General features: G+C 46.7%; 1 protein-coding gene across 2 annotated transcripts in view; it reads right to left on the bottom strand.

The window, feature by feature from the left end:
• DNAH9 (dynein axonemal heavy chain 9) overlaps window positions 1–22,354 on the bottom strand; it is a 141,214-nt gene that overhangs the window by 7,258 nt on the left and 111,602 nt on the right. For both annotated transcript variants that reach the window (XM_069952168.1, XM_069952169.1), the window contains 13 exons: window positions 19,030–19,265; window positions 18,604–18,726; window positions 13,324–13,528; window positions 11,874–12,038; window positions 11,270–11,410; window positions 10,795–10,965; window positions 10,590–10,712; window positions 5,612–5,805; window positions 4,875–5,023; window positions 3,841–3,968; window positions 2,117–2,344; window positions 1,768–1,959; window positions 263–454 (listed from right to left, as the gene is read on the bottom strand). In XM_069952168.1, the coding sequence (XP_069808269.1) occupies window positions 263–454; window positions 1,768–1,959; window positions 2,117–2,344; window positions 3,841–3,968; window positions 4,875–5,023; window positions 5,612–5,805; window positions 10,590–10,712; window positions 10,795–10,965; window positions 11,270–11,410; window positions 11,874–12,038; window positions 13,324–13,528; window positions 18,604–18,726; window positions 19,030–19,265 (2,247 nt within the window). The remainder of the gene's footprint in view (window positions 1–262; window positions 455–1,767; window positions 1,960–2,116; window positions 2,345–3,840; window positions 3,969–4,874; window positions 5,024–5,611; window positions 5,806–10,589; window positions 10,713–10,794; window positions 10,966–11,269; window positions 11,411–11,873; window positions 12,039–13,323; window positions 13,529–18,603; window positions 18,727–19,029; window positions 19,266–22,354) is intronic.

The following is a 22,354-nucleotide window of genomic DNA, read 5'->3' as shown; positions in this document are numbered from 1 at the left end:
GTTGATTAGTGCTGCCAGGAAAAGATGGATACAGTCATAGGTCTGCTAGGGCTGCATCAATCTTTTCCAGGCAGCATTAATCAACGACCAAACAATCAGATTGGGGTTTGGCCAAACATACTGTTCGCCCATGTCTGTTTCTCAGTTGCCTTTAATGGCTCTGAATCTCAGGATGTCCGGCAATGAGAACCATGTAAAGGAAGCAAAGTGTCCATCGCTGGCCAGGTAATGCCACCACCCCGAAACATCAACCTCTGAATACCTGATGGTAACCATTGTAATCCATGTTTCCGGGAAGAGGGAACCCAGGGGCCAGGTACAGCTCGCCTTCCATCATTTCCGGCTTTATGAACTCCTCCAGATATGTCCTGCACAGTCGACGGTCCCAATCATCCGTAATGTGACCGCCGTACATGATCTCACCAAACAGATAGCGCAGATCGTCATAGGGGACCTGAAAGAAAGTAAATAGGGCGTAAACGACGCAGAACAGCCGTCAATCAGACAGCGAGGCTCGGCACCAAGTTCTCTGTTATTTGGCAGCAAAGCTTGGGGATTAGTCTTGAATAGAGGACTGGAAGAGTCACTGAGCTAAATGCCCCTCACAGAGCTGCCAAGGAGGAGGATGCATCACCCAGACATGATGAATCATCTGTAGCAGAACTACACATCCCAGCTGCCACTCTGAGCAGGCTGGATGACATTTTATAATCTGTTTTAGGCTAAGTTCACACTACGTATGAGACAGGCCATTCCGTGATCCCGGCCTGGTCACGGAACGGCCGGTCTCTGGCCGGATCAACTCGGCCGGTACTTAAGTACTGGACGGATGATCTTTCCGGCCGCAGAGCTCTGATGTGGGCGCATCAGAGCTTACCATAGCACACATTAAAGCGAGTGTGTGAACTGACGGGGCTTTCTGCGGCCGGAATTCACTGAACGGAATTCACTGAGCCCCGTATGGGATCCCGGCCGGAGCGCACACGATGTGTGTACGCTCCGGCCGGGATCCTATTGCAAATAAAGCTATGTTCCACCCTCAAAACTACGGCCGTAGTTCTGCGGCGAGAACTACGGCCATAGTTTTACATAGTGTGAACATAGGTGATCTCTAAAGATATATTGGGTGTGGGTTTTGCTGCTCAGTTCCATTGAGATGAATACAGAGCAAATGTAATACCACACACAACCTAAGAACAGGGGTGGCGCTGTTTTTCCAAAAAATAGCTGTGCTTTTTCTAATTCTGGTTAACACCTTCAGTGCTGGTCAGAGAACAGCATAATTTTCTATATGGATAAAACACAGTTCTACCACCAAGACATTTCAGTCTAAGAAGCTTACACTTCACACACCTGCCAGGCTTTCACTTCACCTTCTGCAGCGTGCATTTATATTACTGGTGCCTGCCATAAGCCATGAAATAAAAAAAATACGCTGTCAGATGCCATCTAGAGGTCAGTCTGCACATTACCAGTGACATGTCTAGCATGAGTCACTACAAATCTGTTGCATTTCTTGTCCGGATTATGAGTTACTGCCCAGATTACACGTCAGAGATCTCCCAGCATTCCCTAACTGCTCAGTGTCTGCACAGAGGTTGCTCTGGTGCTGTGCATTCTGGGAACCTCATACCCCAACCCTCTTCACAATCTTCTGATGGAGTGATGCTGCAGATTTTCCCAATTAATTTCGAAAGGGGTACAAAAATCTGCAGTAAATCCTCCACATGTGAACTTATACTAAAACAGCGTCTGTCAGAGTCTTACCTTGGCATTGGCTTCCAGATAGTTGTACAGTACATTGACTGAAATTGTGAGGTCACCAGTGTTAAAGGGATAAGAGCGGTTCCAGCCCTGAGGTCCGAACTTCCTCCTCTCAGCCACCACGGCGTGGAAGTAACACAGAGCGAACAGAATGCTCTTGAACTCTGTTTCACGTGCGCACATCTCCAGGGTGTCCTGTATGTGAAAGCAAAGGAGAAAATGGGATGTAAGATGCCACTTACCCATCAGCTGGATACATATTGTGGCCGGTATGGTATTAATGCACACACAGGACCGAATTTGGGGATTCTTGTAGCAGATGGAGCTACGTAAGTCCAGCAGCAGACGTTACCTGGTTAAAGTTATCCAGTGCTTTGTGCAGGTTGGCATGCATGCCGGTTGGAGGCTCGTTGGTGATTTTGATGGAGTTCTCGAGGATACCCTGAGGAATGATGTGACCATCGGGTGAACCCGCAGGCTCGGCACTGATGAACACGCGGAAGTTCGGATGGCTGCCTTCACTGTTATGTTCCAGCTTCTTCTCCAGCGTGCTCAGCCACTTGGCCACTAGATGAATATTCTGTTACATATAATGAACATGTCAGTATGACACGGGCCATTGACAGCTCCATCAACGTACCGAGCGGCACAGAATACATTACAGATGTCAAACTCGCGGCACTTCAGCTGTTGCAAAACAATTCCAAAGTGGCTGTCCAGGCATGATGGGAATTGTAGTTTTACAACAGCCGGAGGGGCGTGAGTTTGACACCCCTAGATTACATGGAACTCTTATTTTATTTTTATTATGGCACCCCCACTGATCAGGTGACTGTCAAACAGTAGAGGACATGGGAGAGTATGTGGCCTTTCAGTCACAGCTTTGAACATGAAGTAGGGTTAGGCCTGGTAAACAATAAAGCCCCTTGGATCAGGTGATCACTGAAGATACCAAATCCAATAATCTGACACCGATCAATGGTCTACCATCCTTTCAAAAGGCCATCAAAGTGCTGGAAAAATCTGTTAATAAAAAATTTGAAGAAAAATATCTACAAAGTTTCTAAATGTTTCACGTAGCTCTAGGCAGACATTTTCTTATGTGTCTTTATCCATCCTTATGATAAACATTCAGTGAAGGAAGGGCCGGCATCACAAGGGCAGATCCACGTTACCAGTCACAGGTTAGTCATGAGAGGCTTCATCACCCCATCCCAGTAACTAATATGGACTTCACCAACCCTCCAGCAATGCAGACGGCTCAGTATAACCATTAAGGAAAACTTCTGCGCCTCAATTTACAACCTGATTGTAGCTCAGCGAAGCAACAATGTATGAAAATGAAGAAACTCCAGGATTAATTTAAGCGGCCTCTAACACAACTCAAGTGGCATTTCAGCTAATAGAGGCCGACGGCTCTTCAGATGGGAAATACACATTATGTCTTGTTCTACTGACTGGAAAAGAAAGTTAAAGTGCAAGGCCTGATGCACAGCGCCTCCAAATAGACATCATACACAAGATCACTTGTAAGAAATTGCCCTCGTCCTGGGAACAGCTGGATGTGATGTAGACAGAAGAGGATGACTTGGGGATTAGTCACATAAGTGACCATCAGGACAGAGCTGCCTCACATACTCGGGTCAAACTGGGACAGAGCTGCCCCCGTAATAAATGTCACTCCAGGACCACCCCTAATGCAGCAGGCTCCCTGGGGTGTTGTATACACTGTATTGTGGTTGCAGGCAATATCTATATTATCTAGTGTAGTAGACGCATGTGGCCAGAGAGCAACAGGCGCAGATCTCATCCATGTAATCCACATACTGGAGGCTTAATGTAACATCTGGGCTTGGAGAGCAGCTGGGACGCAGAACTGACACTTGGCCGAACATCATAGGACTTCTGCATAATACGGCCATGTCCCCGGCTGCTACAAGCTTTGTTTATGTTTTTTATCCAGAGCGGTCACAGATGTTACTGGAATTGGGTTATGCCAGAAGGTCAGTCAGTCAGTGACTGCAGTCTCATCGCCTTCAAAGAAATAAGGGAATGAACAGGGAAGAAGCTCAGTACCTGCAGGATGACCCAGTGTCCTTCTCGGGCCGCCAGATCCAGTGCTTGTTCAGCCACAATCTCCTGTCCCTGCCCCAGAGACACGTTATGGAGGTTGCAATTGTCAAATGTATAACCAAGTTTTCTTCCTGTGTGGAGGAAAAATAGTCAAGCACAACTCTTCTGGTGGGGTCACTGTGTACACACCAGTAGTGGATTACAATAGGGGCGTTTCGGGCGGCAGCCCGGGGCCTTGAGCTCCTGGGGGGCCCATGACCACCCAAAAAGACTTATACTTTCAGTGGTCTCCTGGCTACACTTCCGCCATGATTTGCAAAAAATCACAGTTTTTTTATGGCAATTTTGCACAAATCAGGACATCATGACATTATCTGTCCTGTACTATGAACGCCAGGCTAGTGCTGCCATAGTTACAGTGGGGTGGGGGGGGGCCCAGGCTTGGTGAACAGCCCGGGGCCTGTGGGAAAGTTAATCCGCCCCTGGACTACACACATTATATTACTGATCCTGTACTGATCCTGAGTTACATCCTGTAATATACTCCAGAGCTGCGCTCACTATTCTGCTGGTGGGGTCACTGTGTACATACTGTACATTACTGATCCTATACTGATCCTGAGTTACATCCTGTATTATACTCCAGAGCTGCACTCACTATTCTGCTGGTGGGGTCACTGTGTACATACATTACTGATCCTGAGTTACATCCTGTATTATACTCCAGAGCTGCACTCACTATTCTGCTGTTGGGGTCACTGTGTACATACATTACATTACTGATCCTATACTGATTCCCGAAGCAATCACCGGGATGAATAACACCTCCCTAACATCTTAGCTCTTCTAAGGCTGTTGACCATATCAGTGATTTATGAAGTAAAAAGCCACTTCGATGCCTGTGTAACGAGACATATGCCAGGGTCTTGTATGGTTTTGGGTGTGTGATTATTTATATTGTATCCCTCAATAAACTAATAGACTGAATATACTAGTTGACAGAAATAACATTACAACCATAGAGGAAGTATCATTACCTTGTTTCTCAACATCTTTAAGAGGGTCTACACCAGGAGACAGGATAAAGAACATTGGCGTGCTCGGCCCAGACTCTTCGAACGATGTTGCAAAATCGAGGGCTCTGCCCACCACATATTTACTGCCTAGCTTCTCCTCCACAAAGTCCCTGGAAAAAAAGAAATATCGAAAAATGATCTGCTGTATTTCACTACAGGATATGTACCACTTATAAATCAGTCTGTACTGTGTGTACACTACATGTACCACAATGCATCACAACAGGCTGTACAACCATGAGTGAGCCTGAGAGCTAACCGGAAATCAGCAGAAATGTACACAGGATAGATGTACAGACATGATGAGAAGTAATACAGTGACACACATTAAATGAGATGATGTGTCTGTGCCTGGCAGTGAGGGGCAGCCGTGCTGTGTACAGCTGTGCTTGCGACAGGCAGTCTCTCTGGAGATGGAGGACTGTACGGTAACCTTAGTCACGTCTACTCAGCTGCACACTTGGAAAATTTCCTTAGCTGCAGGCCGCCAGCTCCTCTGCTCAGCTGCAGCCTGGTTAAGTCTCTATACTCATAAGGTTATATGTTAGATGAGCTGAGCACAGACCTCAGGGGGGCGCTATAGCATATAGAAGCTGTTGTGACATTTTCACAATCTCAGGATAGCAAACCTTGCCCCTTATCGAATACATGAATGTTGTGTCTGAAATGTGGTGTCTACATCATGGCGTAGCCCTCACCTAACAGCGTAAGTCATGCGGTCAGGGCGCAGCGCCCTCATCATACACAGTCTTTGCAGAGCCGTCTTATTCTTCCATTCTTGAGGGAACTTTTCTTTTTCTGGACACTCAGACTCCACAAACTTCTTCCAGCGCTTGGCCGACCCTTCTATGTCTCGATCCAAGTTCCGGAACTCGTCCATGGATGAAAGAGCCTATGGAGGAGAAGAGAAGTGCGTAAGGAGAGGGGAATATGCTATAGACCACCCCACTTCTGTATGACCAACTGTATAACCTATGAGGGGAATAAAGCAATTAAAGAGTTTGTCGTGTTATGACCTATCCATAGGTTGAATGCTGGGGTCCAGCTGCAGGGTCCCCCCCAAGATGAATAAGGCAGCAGCAGGCATGCTCAGCCACCACTCTATTTGGCTTTTCAGGGAAGAGAAACTCTATACTCCATCATTGGAGTTCCCTTAGAGTAAATGGTGTAGCAGCATAGATGTGTATATATATATATATATATATATGTACCGGAGCACTGTATTTGATAGCGGATACAACTCTTCAACGTCCTATTTTATCCAAGAGAAAAATGGATTAGACTCACGTTTAGTCGTTCATTTTCTTACTTTATTTTCTGATATATTGGCATGCTGGTGTGCAATGGTAGCTCTGGGCTCTTTCAGGTGTGCATAGAACGGAGTGGGCGTTCCTTACTGCCGTGACGCAACGTTTTGGAGTCGCCCCCTTACTCATGCGTGTAGTTGAAGAGTTGTATCCGCTATCAAGTACAGTGTTCCGGTACATATATATATATACATGTTGAGATACAGGCTTGTGGCAGCCTAGATGACCGAGAGCACACCGGTATTATATATACGCCAATAAGAGACACTTTTTCTCTTGTAGCAGCATAGATGTTTGGCCTCCACTTCAGTCATGGGATTTCAGGTCAAGGAGCCCTATACTCTGCCATCATAACAGGTCCCATAGAGGTTGAATGGGGCAGCGTCTTTCATGTATCACAAGGATAAGTAATGATCCCTTTACATTTATGTTCTTCTCGTCTAGTGATGAACAAATGGCAACTTCTCCAAACACACTGCATTTTAACTCCCTGTATCTGGAAAAGTTGGTTGCTATCCTAGGGCTGTCAGGAAAGCATGGATATAGTCTATGGCCATATCCGTGTTTTACAGGACTCCTGAAGGCAGCAACCTACTTTTCCAGCCAGGCAGAGTTAAATGTCGAGAAGTTGCCAAACCCGGACCTAAACTTAAAGTTTGCTTATCTCTACTGTCATCCTTTGAGCTGTGCTTAACTTTATCCCATGTATCATAGTTTTAATCATCCTGAACTTCCTGATGCATGAATTGAATACCTGGACTACAGTAAGACGGAAGAGGAAGCATGGGACTGCTGCTCAAGGTTTATGGAGAGTTGGCTGAGAATTACTATGAGCTATATAATTGGGGGGTGTCTTTAGTAGACATGATCGAACACCGGATAAAGTTAGGTTCTATCGAACTTGAACCTTGTTGAACCTTCCGCATTTGATTCCTGATTCCTTCCTGTTCTGTGGGGAAGGAGGAGACAGCCCGGGTACCGCCTGGAATTCCGGGATACATCCTAGGTATTAGGCTATATTCCGGAATTCCAGGTGGTACCCGGACTGTCTCCTCCTTCCCCACGGAACAAGAAGGCATCGGGAATTAAATGCGGAAGGTTCGACAAGGTTCGAGTTCGATAGAACCTAACTTTATCCGGTGTTCGATCATCTCTAGTCTTTAGTAGCTGTCCGCCGCTGTCTGATACCCGTATATAAATCACAAGTGAGGGAGTAAAACATGAAGAGAGGGATTCAGGGTTATAGTTCAGTGATAAGAAGCGATACATAGATGTGAGTATCTGTCATGTGCTCCTGGCTCAGAGGTGGCCTTGTCTCTGGGTTAGTGCAGCGGCAGCCATCGGAGTGTAATAACGTTCTACAGACAGGAAGGATGCGCTTTTATCAGAATCTCCTGCCAAAGGCAACGTTACAGACAGGGAGTGAGAACAGCACCGCAGCTGTGCGACATGTCGGACGTGCTTCATTCACAATAACCAAGGGGAGAGTGGACATCTCCGGGACACCCACTGCTTACTAAGCAGGGAGCAAGCAAGGAGATGGGGGAAGGGGGGCATATTTAACCATTTAAAAGTGTATTATTCCCTCTGCAGTCTGAAAGCTCTTAAGGCCCTATTCCACGGAACTTTTTCGAACGATTATCGTTCATAAAATCGTTCAAACGACCGCTCGTTAACGATATTCGTTCTGTGGAATAGCTGTAAACGAGCGAACGACAACAGCGAAATCGTCGTTGAGTCGTTCACTATTTTTTTTCAACATGTCGAAAAAAAATCGTTGGTCTTTCAACAATAATTCGCTAATTTGGTTGAATAAAAAAATCTTTCAGTCGTTCTTGAAATGTCTACCTACATTTCCCCACGTTTTAAACGACCATGTAACGATGTAACGACCGCAAAAAAATCGTTACACTACAGATATTGTTCACGTTCCCACACGTATTATGTGTTATTGTTTGCTTAAAAAAAATCGTTAAGTGCTCGTTAACTAGTGGTCGTTGGAGCAAGTCTATGAACGATAATCGTTCCGTGAAATAGGGCTATTAGGGTCAGTTGTTTTGGTGGTAAATAGGCTAGACCACAATACAGCTCCCCACGCTGGTCAATTACATGGTAACTTGGCTGATACTAACCAAGCACTTAAAGGGGTTGGCCCAATAATTTTTTTTTTGTTTAATACACTTGCCCTGCCTAGCCCTTCTACACTCTACTTGGTTTCTTTTGCCAATTCTTTGTAGTTTTCTCGAGTAATCTCGTAGGAATTAGCTCCATCTGGTTGTTCAACCCCAGGGCCCGTATTCCTGGATCTGGCAATCCGTGATCTATTCCGGCAATAGGCGTTATTCTCTAAACCGTGAGTACAGGTAATCTTCTATCAGGTCTCAGGCCCAAACTCCGACAGCATTCTGAACTGACTAGACAAATCCCCCTCTTGTAGCCCCCTAGCTGCTCTATGAAGCCCTTCTACTTAAAGCCTACTTACAAGTCAAGCCTATGCTATCCAAAACTATCTTCAAGTATTCCAAGTGGCAATAATATTCAAGCACAAGCTGTTGTATTCTAATTTGCTTTAAAAATAACCCTGTACTGTCACTTTAAGATCTGTTCAGTAAAAGATTAATTTAAAGTGGTTAAGTTAACCTGGACTCAGTGGTTCATCTGCACTAAACCTACAACCTTTTTAAAGAGTATGTGATTGGGATCCGGAGAGGACATATACCACTTACACCCCGTGCCACAAGTGCTTAGCGCTACACCAATACCTGCCCTTGCAAGTTCCACCTAGCAACCCCCGCTCACCACACATATTACACCACACATAGAGTATTCATATGGAGCCTGCCATCATGTGCTCTGTCCCACTCCAGAAGTTATCTCTGCCTGGGGCTGCTCCTATGTATTCTCTCAGCAGCAGGGAGGACTTTCCTTCTCTGCTCAGACACACCCTGTACATGTAATGTCATTGGCGTGACCTATTGTGTACATGACGGGACATTTAAACTAGTAAACAAGCTGGGCCGCAGCTCTTTGACGCCACTGTGTCACCTGACCCCAAAACTACACAGAGTTGGCAAGAGAAGCCAATTAGAGTTTAGAAGGGCTAGGTATAGGGCAAGTGTATTAAAAAAAATAAATAACTTGGCCGACCCTTCAAAGTAAATGTACTCAGAGGTTAACTTCTCTATATGCAAAAGAAGAGTCAGTGGAGCCTCATCAAAGAGTCTCGAAACACAGGACTAGACAGATATCCCTCCGGGAAGGACCCAGCCAAGGGGTGGCTCCTGTAAGGAAACCACCAAAACCATCATATTAAGTGGCCCTATAAGTCAATGTAATGACAAGGGATAAACCAAGGCCAGGTAACAATCCACATACAGCTGTTTCTGGGTGTTGCTCCTCATCAGTGTGGAGCAGGATTCTGGCTAGGTGGGAGCAATGCCTAGTAGAGCCACAAGAGAAACAGATCGCCGATCTCAGGGAGAACAGCCAAACGACAACACTGCCGGCTGCTAGTGAAAGCGCTCAATGCAGTGAAGTCCAAGGTGCATTGCCCCCTGGGAAACATGAATATGCAAAAGAAGAGCCCGTGGAGCCTCATCAAACAGTCTCAAAACACAGAACTAGCCACCCAGCCTTCTCTATATAACCGCTTGCTCTCCCTGGAAATAATCCTGGTCTTACTACGTCTATCCAGGAGAGCTTCTCCTTGCATAGGACTTGTTCTGAGGCAAAGTGGCAATGCTCTAGCTGTACTGTAGGTGGTAGCAGTAAGGTGCTGTACAATCATTTTATAGGGTAACATGTATACACGGTATTCCTGAAGGCTCAGGCTTCACAGCAACCAATCCCCCCCCCCAGTGCTCAGACAGGGCTGTATCGTGACTTTTCCCCTCGCACCTTGTGCATACAGCCATTAACCTTTGCCACCCCCTCTGCCAGTAGAGCATTAGCAGAGCAGTCTGAAAGCAGCTTTCTGCATGTGCTGCCATATACATATAAAGCAGGGCTTTATAGAACATCACTACATCCCCCTGAACTGATGTTCTTTTTGGTTGCATGTGGCCCAGCTTTGATTGCAAGCTCCTTTGCCATTCCTCAGAGGAGTAAGCAGTGTGAGCTGTGATCTAATACTGGGAAGGGAGGGGTAAGCCAACTACTGAGCCATCACGTTGTTATAACACACAAAATGCCTACAGCTTCCTAACCTGGCCCTGGGGCATCTCCTCTTCCTAGAACGAGAGCTCACGTGACGTGACTGGTGGTGTCCCAGTTTAGTCGTCCTTGAGCGGTGACAGTGACAGAAGGCACACAGTCCAGATATATGACATCCGCAGCAGCAGGGGGCGCCCTGTGTCAGTCATATACTCACCTTGATGCCACCCCAGGACTGATTGGAGAGGAAATCTACTGGACTTGTCAGGCCGGGCTGGGCTGGGTATCTCAGCAGGAAGTCTAACTCGGCCGCGTTTATCTCCTTATTCATCAGCAGGATCTGAAATGGCAAAGAAGGAAAACAATCAGGTGGGTCAGGGCCAATACCCCAGGCCAGGAATATAAGTGGACCAGGCACCAACCTGAAAGGCGACTTGGGCAGTATACGTCAGCTTGTCACACTCAAAGAGACCCCTGGTTGTGTACTGGAAGACTGAGAAGGTGATGCTGTCAATGAGGTTGGTGACACGCTGCTTTAGAACCTCGTCTGCCGGAGCCTTCTGGACAGCCTGCTGGAAAACTACGCTGAATGCCTGGAAAGACAAAAGCCATGTTACAGAGAAGTTTCGACTACTGTTTGAATGCAGTGTGTGGTCATGACTGGTGGTGGTGCGTATATACATCATACAAGAGGCTTAATTGCAGCAAAAAACTGGCTAATGTTCTGTGTTATCGGTCATTTCAGTTTTGTCCCTGTTTCAGTGGTAGATGGGAAACCTCTAAAACCCCACAGGTCATGTGAGCCCTACCTACAGGACCCTCCAGATTAGTTAGGTGCCCATTGTGATATTTGCTAAGGGTTCCCACAGAATCCGCCCATACAATGAAGATTCTGACCTTTAGTGAGAACTGGTACATGGGATGGATCTTGTTGAGGTCGTTCATTATGAAGTAGAGCAGGGAGGCGCGGGCAGCGGCAGGGCGATAGTGCTCACGGGCTTCGTTCAGCTTTACTTCAGTCACTTTGGCTTCTTGAACCTGGAAGAAAAAAAAGACTTAAAAATTCATGGATAGTTTATGACAGCTCTATAGACAACACAGGTCAGAGATAAGACCACCTGTTATGACGAATCCCCTCCCAGTGTCTATAACCAGATACTACCATCCCATAAAGGAGCAGTGAAACGTGACTAGACTACCCGCCAACCAGACCCCCATCTGTAGGCTGCTGTTTTGGCGTTCTCATCCCTCATCACTACAGAGTAAGGTGCTGGTTAGGTGGATTTAAGGCTTCTGATACAGCTCTGGAGGTTCAGATTTGGCGTAAAGAATGGCACAGCAAGGCTTTTCTTTTCGTCAAACAGAAAACCCACTAGTCATCAGTAGGGACAGTCAATCTCTACTGGTGTCTGTGCGGCCAGTTTCTATGGTGTGAACACGGCCTCCATGGCAGTCCCTGATGGGAAATATATGCAAATAGTAGTATTCTACAAGAACTCACCTTCTCCTCTATTTCAGCCGCCGTCTTCTTGGTGATTTCAAGGTTCTCCACCAGTTCTATGTCCCCCAGGAAGTTTCCGGAGGCGGATGAAAGGCGAGACAGCAGATTGTCTTCCAGGGTCTTCAGGGTGATCTTGAACCCGTTCTGCTGCTTGGTTAGATTTGACTGGAAAAAAAAAAAAAATCTAAATTTTGGTAAATTTATTGAAAAGGAGGGATACAGGGCTCCTGGTGTTCTATGATTAGATTAACATGAAATAATTTTTGCCTCCCAATAGACATTTAAAGGCAGCTGTCATAGTGAGTGGTCAGATTGGATTTTATCAGCTTCATAGCATTAATGTATAGTCATTCAGCCATTGTTGGCTAAACAATAATTATTCCACTCCAGCGTAACCCTTCACGTTCTGCTGATTATAAGATGTGTTCACGTTCTGTCCTCACAGCAAACTGGAAAGTGAGATGTTCTTGTTTTACCAGAGAGGAGGGTACTGCACTGACATCTAGTGGTAAATGTAAAAACTAAAATGATTCTCATCACAAAATGGTTTAAAGGGGTTATCCAGTGCTACAACAACATGGCCACTTTCTTTCAGAGACAACACGACTCTTGTCTCCAGTTCAGGTGCGGTTTGCAATTGTGGCCATGTTTTTGTAGCGCTGGATAACCCCTTCAAAACCCACTTCTGGTGACTGTGTCCCTTTAAGGAACATCCTACCTTTAGATCTAACCAAAGGTATAGCTTGGGCCCTGATGATAACTCTTTATCAAGTGTCACAGGGCATTAGATCCTGGAATGATCGCACCTTCTACGCTCCCTGGGTACATGCCAAGTTTACAGAGTGCACTACAAGTCACAGCAGATACGACGCTGCTTATACAGGAGTACAGCGCTGCATGATTCCATTAAAGCGCCTTCGCTTCATGAAACTTTACTTTTAAGCAGTAGAACAAAGAAATTTGATAAAAATCAAGAGATTCAAGAAGTGCGGCGGCCTGGGCTGCGGACGTGAGTCCTAATCTGAACATCTACCCGGGCTGATTGCAGCCACATCTCCTGGATACGTTTGTATTGAAATAAAGAAGAAAAGAAAAAAAAAAAGAAAAAGAATTCCAATTTATCATCCGTCCTGCGCGGCTGATTACTGCAGATAAGGAACTTCTCACAAAGGAGAATTAGCCGTGTGCTGCAGTCACTGTCTCAGGCGGGAGGTTTCATCTTCATCATCCCCCCTCCTCCTCCTCACACATCTATTAGAAGGGCCCGCACAGTGATGGGCAGGACAGAGTTTGGGTTTTTGTAATTATTTTAAACGTTTTAAAGGGAAAGTCCCATCATTTTCTTACTGAGAAGCATGGGTGGAAAGCAACCTGGATCAACCATCTTATGGAACCTAATTCTGTGTCTGCGCCATGTCAGGTCACAACACTACACCGCTGTCCTCATTACCTTCAGCTCCTCCAGGTCCGGCCGCTCCATGCTCACTACCGCCGCCAGCAGCTGGTCCTCCAGGCCGTCTCGGGTGACGGTGAAGTTGATGAGGGTGCACTGTGCCTGCATCTCAGGCTGGTAATGTGGGTTGGCAAGCTTTGTGTGCAGAATCAAGCGGAAATTAGGACTGTACTCACACTCCTTGTCTCCAATCTTAATGTATCTGAAAGAGAGAGGTCACTGTAATGAAGACTTCTGCAAACTTTTCAAATAAGGGAGTTATACTCCCTTGTCATGTACAGTATATGGTGGCTGCTCACTATACTGTATGTCAGGGTAATATATTCCCTATTGTCAGTGTAATTTATTCCCTATTGTCAGTGTAATATCTTACCTATTCCTGTGATTGCTGGAGTTATACTTCCATGTCCTGTGCAGGGTATGGCGGCTGCTCACTATATGTCGGTGTAGTAGACTCCTATCCTGATGATGGCTGAGCTTATACTCCCATGTCCTGTGCAGGATATGGCGGCTGCTCACTATATGTTGGTGTAGTAGATTCCTATTAGGGTGATGGCTGGGGTTATACTCCCATGTCCTGTGCAGGATATGGCGGCTGCTCACTATATGTTGGTGGAGTAGATTCCTATCCTGGTGATGGCTGAGCTTATACTCCCATGTCCTGTGCAGGATATGGCGGCTGCTCACTATATGTCGGTGTAGTAGATTCCTATCCTGGTGATGGCTGAGCTTATACTCCCATGTCCTGTGCAAGGTATGGCAGCTGCTCACTATATGTTGGTGTAGTAGATTCCTATTAGGGTGATGGCTGTGGTTATACTCCCATGTCCTGTGCAGGATATGGCGGCTGCTCACTATATGTCGGTGTATGAAATTCCAATCCTGGTGATGGCTGAGCTTATACTCCCATGTCCTGTGCAGGGTATGGCAGCTGCTCACTATATGTCGGTGTAGTAGTTTCGCATTACTGTGAACTGCACATCATGTGAGTGCCTGTGGGTAATTTCTGATGTCTAAGTGCCTCTCGCTCCCACGCGTAGCAGCCTGCCGCTGAGAACACCATTGTCTCTTTAGCTGCCAGGGAAATGGGTTTCACTGCGACAGGAGCCAGAATGGATTTAGTGTGAGAGCGCAGCTTTTATGGAATAAAAAAAAGAAAAGAAAGAGCCTAGTTTATTGTGTGTGTTGTGTCTGCAGGCAGTGGAGTGCAGAGGCCGCCGGTTATCTGCTCCTGCAGACGTCTCTGCCGGTGTCCTCGGTCTTCCCGCTGCCGTCACATAACACAGTCATGGTAACGCAGTTAAAGGGCCCCAGAAATACAAGTTCTGCGACTTTCTATTATAACCTGCCCTCACTGTTTCCAAGAACTCTGCTTGTTTTCAGCTATTGGGAAGAGTCTTCAGCAACTACAAAAATCTCTCCTGCAACAGTGGTGGCAACTGGTGGGACAGACTGAACTGGAACTTATAACCTGCAGAGACATTACATCATATGTGACTGATATCAGCCGCTGCTCTTATAACGCTCCAGTACTGATATAACCTCCAGACATTACATCATATGTGACTGATATAAGCCGCACCTCTTATAATGCTCCAGCACTGATATAACCCTCAGAGACATTACATCATATGTGACTGATATAAGCCGCACCTCTTATAATGCTCCAGCACTGATATAACCCTCAGAGACATTACATCATATGTGACTGATATAAGCCGCACCTCTTATAATCCTCCAGTACTGATATAACCCGCAGAGACATTACATCATGTGACTGATATCAGCCGCTGCTCTTATAACGCTCCAGTACTGATATAACCTCCAGACATTACATCATATGTGACTGATATCAGCCGCTCCTCTTATAACGCTCCAGCACTGATATAACCTCCAGAGACATTATATCATATGTGACTGATATAAGCCGCACCTCTTATAATCCTCCAGTACTGATATAACCCGCAGAGACATTACATCATGTGACTGATATCAGCCGTTCCTCTTATAATGCTCCAGCACTGATATAACCTCCAGACATTACATCATATGTGACTGATATCAGCCGCTGCTCTTATAACGCTCCAGTACTGATATAACCTCCAGACATTACATCATATGTGACTGATATCAGCAGCTCCTCTTATAACGCTCCAGTACTGATATAACCTCCAGACATTACATCATATGTGACTGATATCAGCCGCTCCTCTTATAACGCTCCAGCACTGATATAACCTCCAGAGACATTATATCATATGTGACTGATATAAGCCGCACCTCTTATAATGCTCCAGCACTGATATAACCCTCAGAGACATTACATCATATGTGACTGATATAAGCCGCACCTCTTATAATCCTCCAGTACTGATATAACCCGCAGAGACATTACATCATGTGACTGATATCAGCCGCTGCTCTTATAACGCTCCAGTACTGATATAACCTCCAGACATTACATCATATGTGACTGATATCAGCCGCTCCTCTTATAACGCTCCAGCACTGATATAACCTCCAGAGACATTATATCATATGTGACTGATATAAGCCGCACCTCTTATAATCCTCCAGTACTGATATAACCCGCAGAGACATTACATCATGTGACTGATATCAGCCGTTCCTCTTATAATGCTCCAGCACTGATATAACCTCCAGACATTACATCATATGTGACTGATATCAGCCGCTGCTCTTATAACGCTCCAGTACTGATATAACCTCCAGACATTACATCATATGTGACTGATATCAGCAGCTCCTCTTATAACGCTCCAGCACTGCTAAACTTCCAGATATTCTATCATATGTGACTGATATCAGCCGTTTCTCTTATAACGCTCCAGTACTGATATAACCCGCAGAGACATTACATCATGTGACTGATATTAGCCTCTCCTCTTATAATGCTCCAGCACTGATATAACCTCCAGATATTCTATCATATGTGACGGATATCAGTCGTTTCTCTTATAACGCTTAAACACTGATATAACCTTCAGATATTATATCATATGTGACTGATCTTAGTTGCTCAGCTTATAATGCTCCAGTACTGATATAACCTCCAGAGACATTACAACATGTGACTGATATCAGCCTCTCCTCTTATAATCCTCCAGTACTGATATAACCTCCAGATATTATATCATATGTGACTGATATCAGCCTCTCCTCTTATAACGCTCCAGTAATGATATAACCTCCAGATATTATATCATATGTGACTGATATCAGTTGCTCAGCTTATAATGCTCCAGTACTGATATAACCTTTAGACATTACATCACATGTGACGGATATCAGTCGTTTCTCTTATAATGCTCAAACACTGATATAACCTTCAGATATATCATATGTGACTGATATCAGCTGCTCCTCTTATAATGCTCCAGCACTGATATAACCTCCAGAGACATTACATCATATGATATCAGTGGCTCCTCTTATAACGCTCCAGTACTGATATAACCTGCAGATATTACATTATATGTGACTGATATCAGCCGCTCCTCTTATAACGCTCCTGTACTAATATAACCTCAAGATATTACGTATCAGCCGCTCCTCTTATAACACTCCAGTACTCCAGTAACCGCCAGAGACCAAACATCATATGCAACCAATATCAGCTGCTCCTCTTATAACGTATGTAGTCCCCTCAGGAATCCACTAGTCATGCTGAATATTATATGACAGGAGGACGGCCATAGATGAAGCTCTGTGCATCTCATTCTCCCCCCATAATGAGCGGTGAGAGGTCGCTGCCATCCTCCTCCTCCTCACCCGCAGGGATGGCTGCTGACAGCTTAGTGAATGGGTGTCATTACATTAACATCCCTTCCCTTAATGATGGGGCTGCTTTTCCCTTTCTATTAATCAGCGATTCAGGACTCTGTCATCACGTCTCAGGTTCTGTCTACTGAGGTGTTAAAAAGCTGCGGTTAAAGGGAGCGTCTGTGATCTTCCTGCGGCTTGGCTCTGGCATTATCAACCTGACAACAATCCTATGGCACCCTGCATATGATGGCCCGTCTGCCATGTCACTTTCTGCCTGTGGGACTCGCCAACTGCAGCAGCTAAACAGCCATTTACAGCACTGAGAAGGAGGCCTGTCCTTGTCCCCCGACCAGTGACCTCGCATTGGTATATATAACCATTAACCTGTGGTTCTCCAGCTGTTGCTAAACTAACCAGACAACTTTAAGAAAGTGTTTCCCAACTTCCTGATTTTCAGCTGCTGCAACACTACAATTCCCAGTGTCCCCCGACAGTCCTTGGCCAATGTGTCCCAGTCTGTGGCTCACCCGCTGTTGCAGAAGTAAAACTTCCAGCTTGACCTGACCATGACAAATCGGTAATATGACGTCTGTGTGATGAGGCCGGGTGATGGCCCCTTATGGCATAGAGTAATATGACGTCTGTGTGATGAGGCCGGGTGATGGCCCCTTATGGCATAGAGTAATATGACGTCTGTGTGATGAGGCCGGGTGATGGCCCCTTATGGCATAGAGTAATATGACGTCTGTGTGATGAGGCCGGGTGATGGCCCCTTATGGCATAGAGTAATATGACGTCTGTGTGATGAGGCCGGGTGATGGCCCCTTATGGCATAGAGTAATATGACGTCAGTGTGATGAGGCCGGGTGATGGCCCCTTATGGCATAGAGTAATATGACGTCTGTGTGATGAGGCCGGGTGATGGCCCCTTATGGCATAGAGTAATATGACGTCTGTGTGATGAGGCCGGGTGATGGCCCCTTATGGCATAGAGTAATATGACGTCTGTGTGATGAGGCCGGGTGATGGCCCCTTATGGCATAGAGTAATATGACGTCTGTGTGATGAGGCCGGGTGATGGCCCCTTATGGCATAGAGTAATATGACGTCAGTGTGATGAGGCCGGGTGATGGCCCCTTATGGCATAGAGTAATATGACGTCTGTGTGATGAGGCCGGGTGATGGCCCCTTATGGCATAGAGTAATATGACGTCTGTGTGATGAGGCCGGGTGATGGCCCCTTATGGCATAGAGTAATATGACGTCTGTGTGATGAGGCCGGGTGATGGCCCCTTATGGCATAGAGTAATATGACGTCTGTGTGATGAGGCCGGGTGATGGCCCCTTATGGCATAGAGTAATATGACGTCTGTGTGATGAGGCCGGGTGATGGCCCCTTATGGCATGAGCTGACCACACAATGATCTGCCTGTTATCAATGTCATAAAACGATATGACGTTATAACCAGACTCATCACTTCTGGGATTTACCTTCCTTTCTTGATGGTTTCTCTGCCCAGCAAAGGTCCCAAGACCGGGTCCACGGTCTCCTCTAAATTCTCAATCAGCACCACATCCCCTCCACCGAGGGCTCGCTCTAGGGTGTCCAGGTATCTGCAAGAAGTCAGACAATGTCCTCTTTTATATAAACCAGATGATAGGGACACAGATATGAGAGTAGGACTCTGGACGGCCTGGGGGGGGGGGGGGGGGGGGGGGTCTCTGTACGGTCTGGGAGGGGACTCTGGGCGGTCTGGATGGCATTGGATGGGACAGTTTTGGAGGTGGTGGGGGGGGGGGGGGGACTCAGGAGGGTCTTATGGCTCTGAGTGTGACTAATTTCCAGCACTTGGGTGCTTAGTCCAGGGTTAGCCAGGCCTCAAGGGGCCTGTCCTAGTAACATACGTTCATACGAACCCTCTCTGTCCGATCCTGATCACTCGCAGGTCTTCTCCATACTTGGTCTTGATCCACTTGATCCCCTGTAACTGCGGGTCCACCATCAGAGGCCATCTCTCACAGTTGGTGAGGATGGTGGCGTTCTCTGTTGACATGCGATCGGCAGGAAGCCCTTCATTTTGCCAGGCTGCGATATCAGCGTCATCGGTTAGCATGGTTAGGGGGTCCAAAGACTCCGTCACTGGAATGGGTACCTGGAGACAAAACACAGGTAGTGGGGACCACAGCTGGCATCAGTGTCTAAGAGGAGAAAATGGACCAATGCTGTACCCACTCTGGCAAAGACTGCAGCCATTCTTCTGATAGGGACAGAAAAACCATGGAGGGCAAAGGCTGAGGTTTACATATAGAAAGCAACAGGGTTCACAGTAGGACAGAGTATTTCAGGAAAGAAGAGTGCTCAGCAGAGAGGTCATAGACTATTACACAATAGAAGGGGCTGAGCCTCCCAGCAGCACAGAGGATATCAGGGAGGACTGTGCTCATGTTGTGGCAGTTTAAAAAGAGTGAGAGTTACATAGAGGAAGGAGCAGGGTCCCAGCAGCACAGAGGATGTCAGGAGAGGAGTGTGCTGATTTTATGGTAGAGGTCATAGGGTAAGAGTTACATAGAGGAAGGAGCAGGGTCCCAGCAGCACAGAGGATGTCAGGAGAGGAGTGTGCTGATCTTATGGGGGAGGTCACAGGGTAAGAGTTACATAGAGGAAGGAGCAGGGTCCCAGCAGCACAGAGGATGTCAGGAGAGGAGTGTGCTGATCTTATGGGGGAGGTCACAGGGTAAGAGTTACATAGAGGAAGTAGCAGGGTCCCAGCAGCACAGAGGATGTCAGGAGAGGAGTGTGCTGATCTTATGGGGGAGGTCACAGGGTAAGAGTTACATAGAGGAAGTAGCAGGGTCCCAGCAGCACAGAGGATGTCACAGGAGAGGATTGTGCTGATCTTATAGGAGGGTAGCGAGTGAGTTTCATAGTGTCTTCCAGCAGCACAGAGCAACTCAAAGAACTGTGCTGTTGATATATTGGGGATTGATGCATATGGAATACATTGGTGCATTTTTCCTTAATTTCCTTAACAGCGAAGCCGCTATTATTGCTAGGGTTTGTATTCCCCCGACACTGGCTCTTACTTCCCATTCTGTAAAGCCGGATTTGACTGATACACTGCAGCAGAAGCCCCAACTGCGAGACACTTAAAGATCTGACCTCCTCTGTTCTGTCTTATTCCTCTCATGCATAACCAACAAACAAAGCCAACAAACCCCGGCGTCTCACTCAGCGCCCGCTGATCTTCTGCACACACAGCTCTGTCCCAGCGTGGCCCTCGAATGCAGAGTATTATCTGGAAACCCTGCTGACTCTGCCACCATTGTAAAGAGCCTTAAAAAATCTACAATGTGCCAGAGATGGCGTCTGCGCAGGCCGATCCCTCATCTTCATCATCCAGGTTTATGGTCTGACTATTAACATGGAAAGTATTATGAAATATAATAGACAACATCAGACGTGAAGGAAGGAGCAGCCTCATCACACCGGCCCCCTCCATTTAGTTCCAACATTTATACTGATACTGAAGTACACTGAAGCACTATACATCACAATTCTGCTAGTTTCCAGTTTGCATTAAAACTCCAAGGGCCCAAATCTCACTACTGCCTTATGCAGGGCTCCTCAGTTCTCTGCTTACAAAAGGCATTAAGGAATTGAACACAGAAAAAAAAAAAAAAAAAAAAAAGACAAATTTGATCAGCTCTCCTAAAACACCATTCACACTAGGCAGGAGCACGTTGCTACGGCTGAAGTTGCAAACACACAAAAAAAATGCAACAGCTCACCGCAATGGCAAGATACAGACCCACTACAGTAAATGAAAATAGTTAAAAGCAGCCCCCCCCCCCAACTGCCAAAAAAAAAACTTCCACAAAAATAATGAGGCTCTTGGTTACCATTTGAAAATGGTGTAAACTACCCCACCACGTTACGGTGGCCTCATGCTCGGGACAGTCCTTCTCTGTACCATGGCCTCTCCATGGCGTACAATACACCTATGCTCTGGGCATGCAAGATCCGTCTAATACCGGCACAAGTAATTACACCACCTGGGTGGGATGGGTGGAGTGCACGACCAAGTAGAGGCAGCCACTCCCCCATCTGGAACACAGAAAAAAAAAAAAAAAGACAAATTTGGTCAGCTCTCCTAGAACAGTGATTTTCAACCAGTGCGCCGCGACACATGGTTGGGTGTGCCGCGGGGAAAGTTCCCCAAACTATGGTGCCCCTGCAGATCGCCCCGCTGCTGCTGTCCGCCTCACCTACTGGCCGCCTGTAGCACCCGGACGTGCTCCTCCTATCCAATCAGCGAAGACCAGGAGAGTGGTGCGCCGCAGCACACCACGCTCCCTGTCTCCGCTGATTGGAAGAGCACGTCTGGGCCCTACGGGCGTCCAGTAGGTGAGGCGGACAGCAGCGGGGACCATTTCAGAGGAGGTGGGGGGGGGAGAGAAACCTGGGGATGGGGGAGAGAAACAGGAGAAAACAATGGGGGAGAGAAACCTGGGGATGGGGGAGAGAAACCTGGGGATGGGGGAGAGAAGAATGGGGGAGAAACAGGGGGGGGGAGAGAAGCATGGGGGAGAGAAACCTGGGGATGGGGGAGAGAAACAGCGGAGAGAAGCAGGGGGAGAGAAGTTTGGTGGAGAGAAGCAGGGGGGAGAGAAGCACAGGAGAGAAGCAGGGGGGAGAGAAGCACAGGAGAGAAGCAGGGGGGAGAAGTATGGTGGAGAGAAGCAGGGGGGAGAAGTATGGTGGAGAGAAGCATGGGGGAGAGAAGCACAGGAGAGAAGCAGGGGGGAGAAGTATGGTGGAGAGAAGCAGGGGGGAGAAGTATGGTGGAGAGAAGCAGGGGGGAGAGAAGCATGGGGGAGAGAAGCACAGGAGAGAAGCAGGGGGGAGAAGTATGGTGGAGAGAAGCATGGTGGAGAGAAGCATGGTGGAGAGAAGCATGGGGGAGAGAAGCACAGGGGGGAGAAGAAAACAGGCCCAGGTTTATAAATATATAAATACATTAAGAATCTATATTTTTAACTATATGTATAATATGTACTGTTTTAGTGTCATTTTGTGCCATTTTGGTTGGTGGTGTGCCCCGGGATTTTTTTAAGCATAAAAAGTGTGCCGCGGCTCAAAAAAGGTTGAAAATCACTGTCCTAGAACACCATTCACAATAGGCAGGAGCGCGTTGCTATGGCTGAAGTTGCAAACACACAAAAACACAAAAAGAATTGTACA

The sequence above is a fragment of the Dendropsophus ebraccatus genome, chromosome 14 (assembly GCF_027789765.1).
Source record: "Dendropsophus ebraccatus isolate aDenEbr1 chromosome 14, aDenEbr1.pat, whole genome shotgun sequence".
Lineage (NCBI taxonomy): Eukaryota > Metazoa > Chordata > Amphibia > Anura > Hylidae > Dendropsophus > Dendropsophus ebraccatus.
Note: the sequence above shows the minus strand (reverse complement) of the source record. Positions and strands in the feature narration are given on the sequence as shown.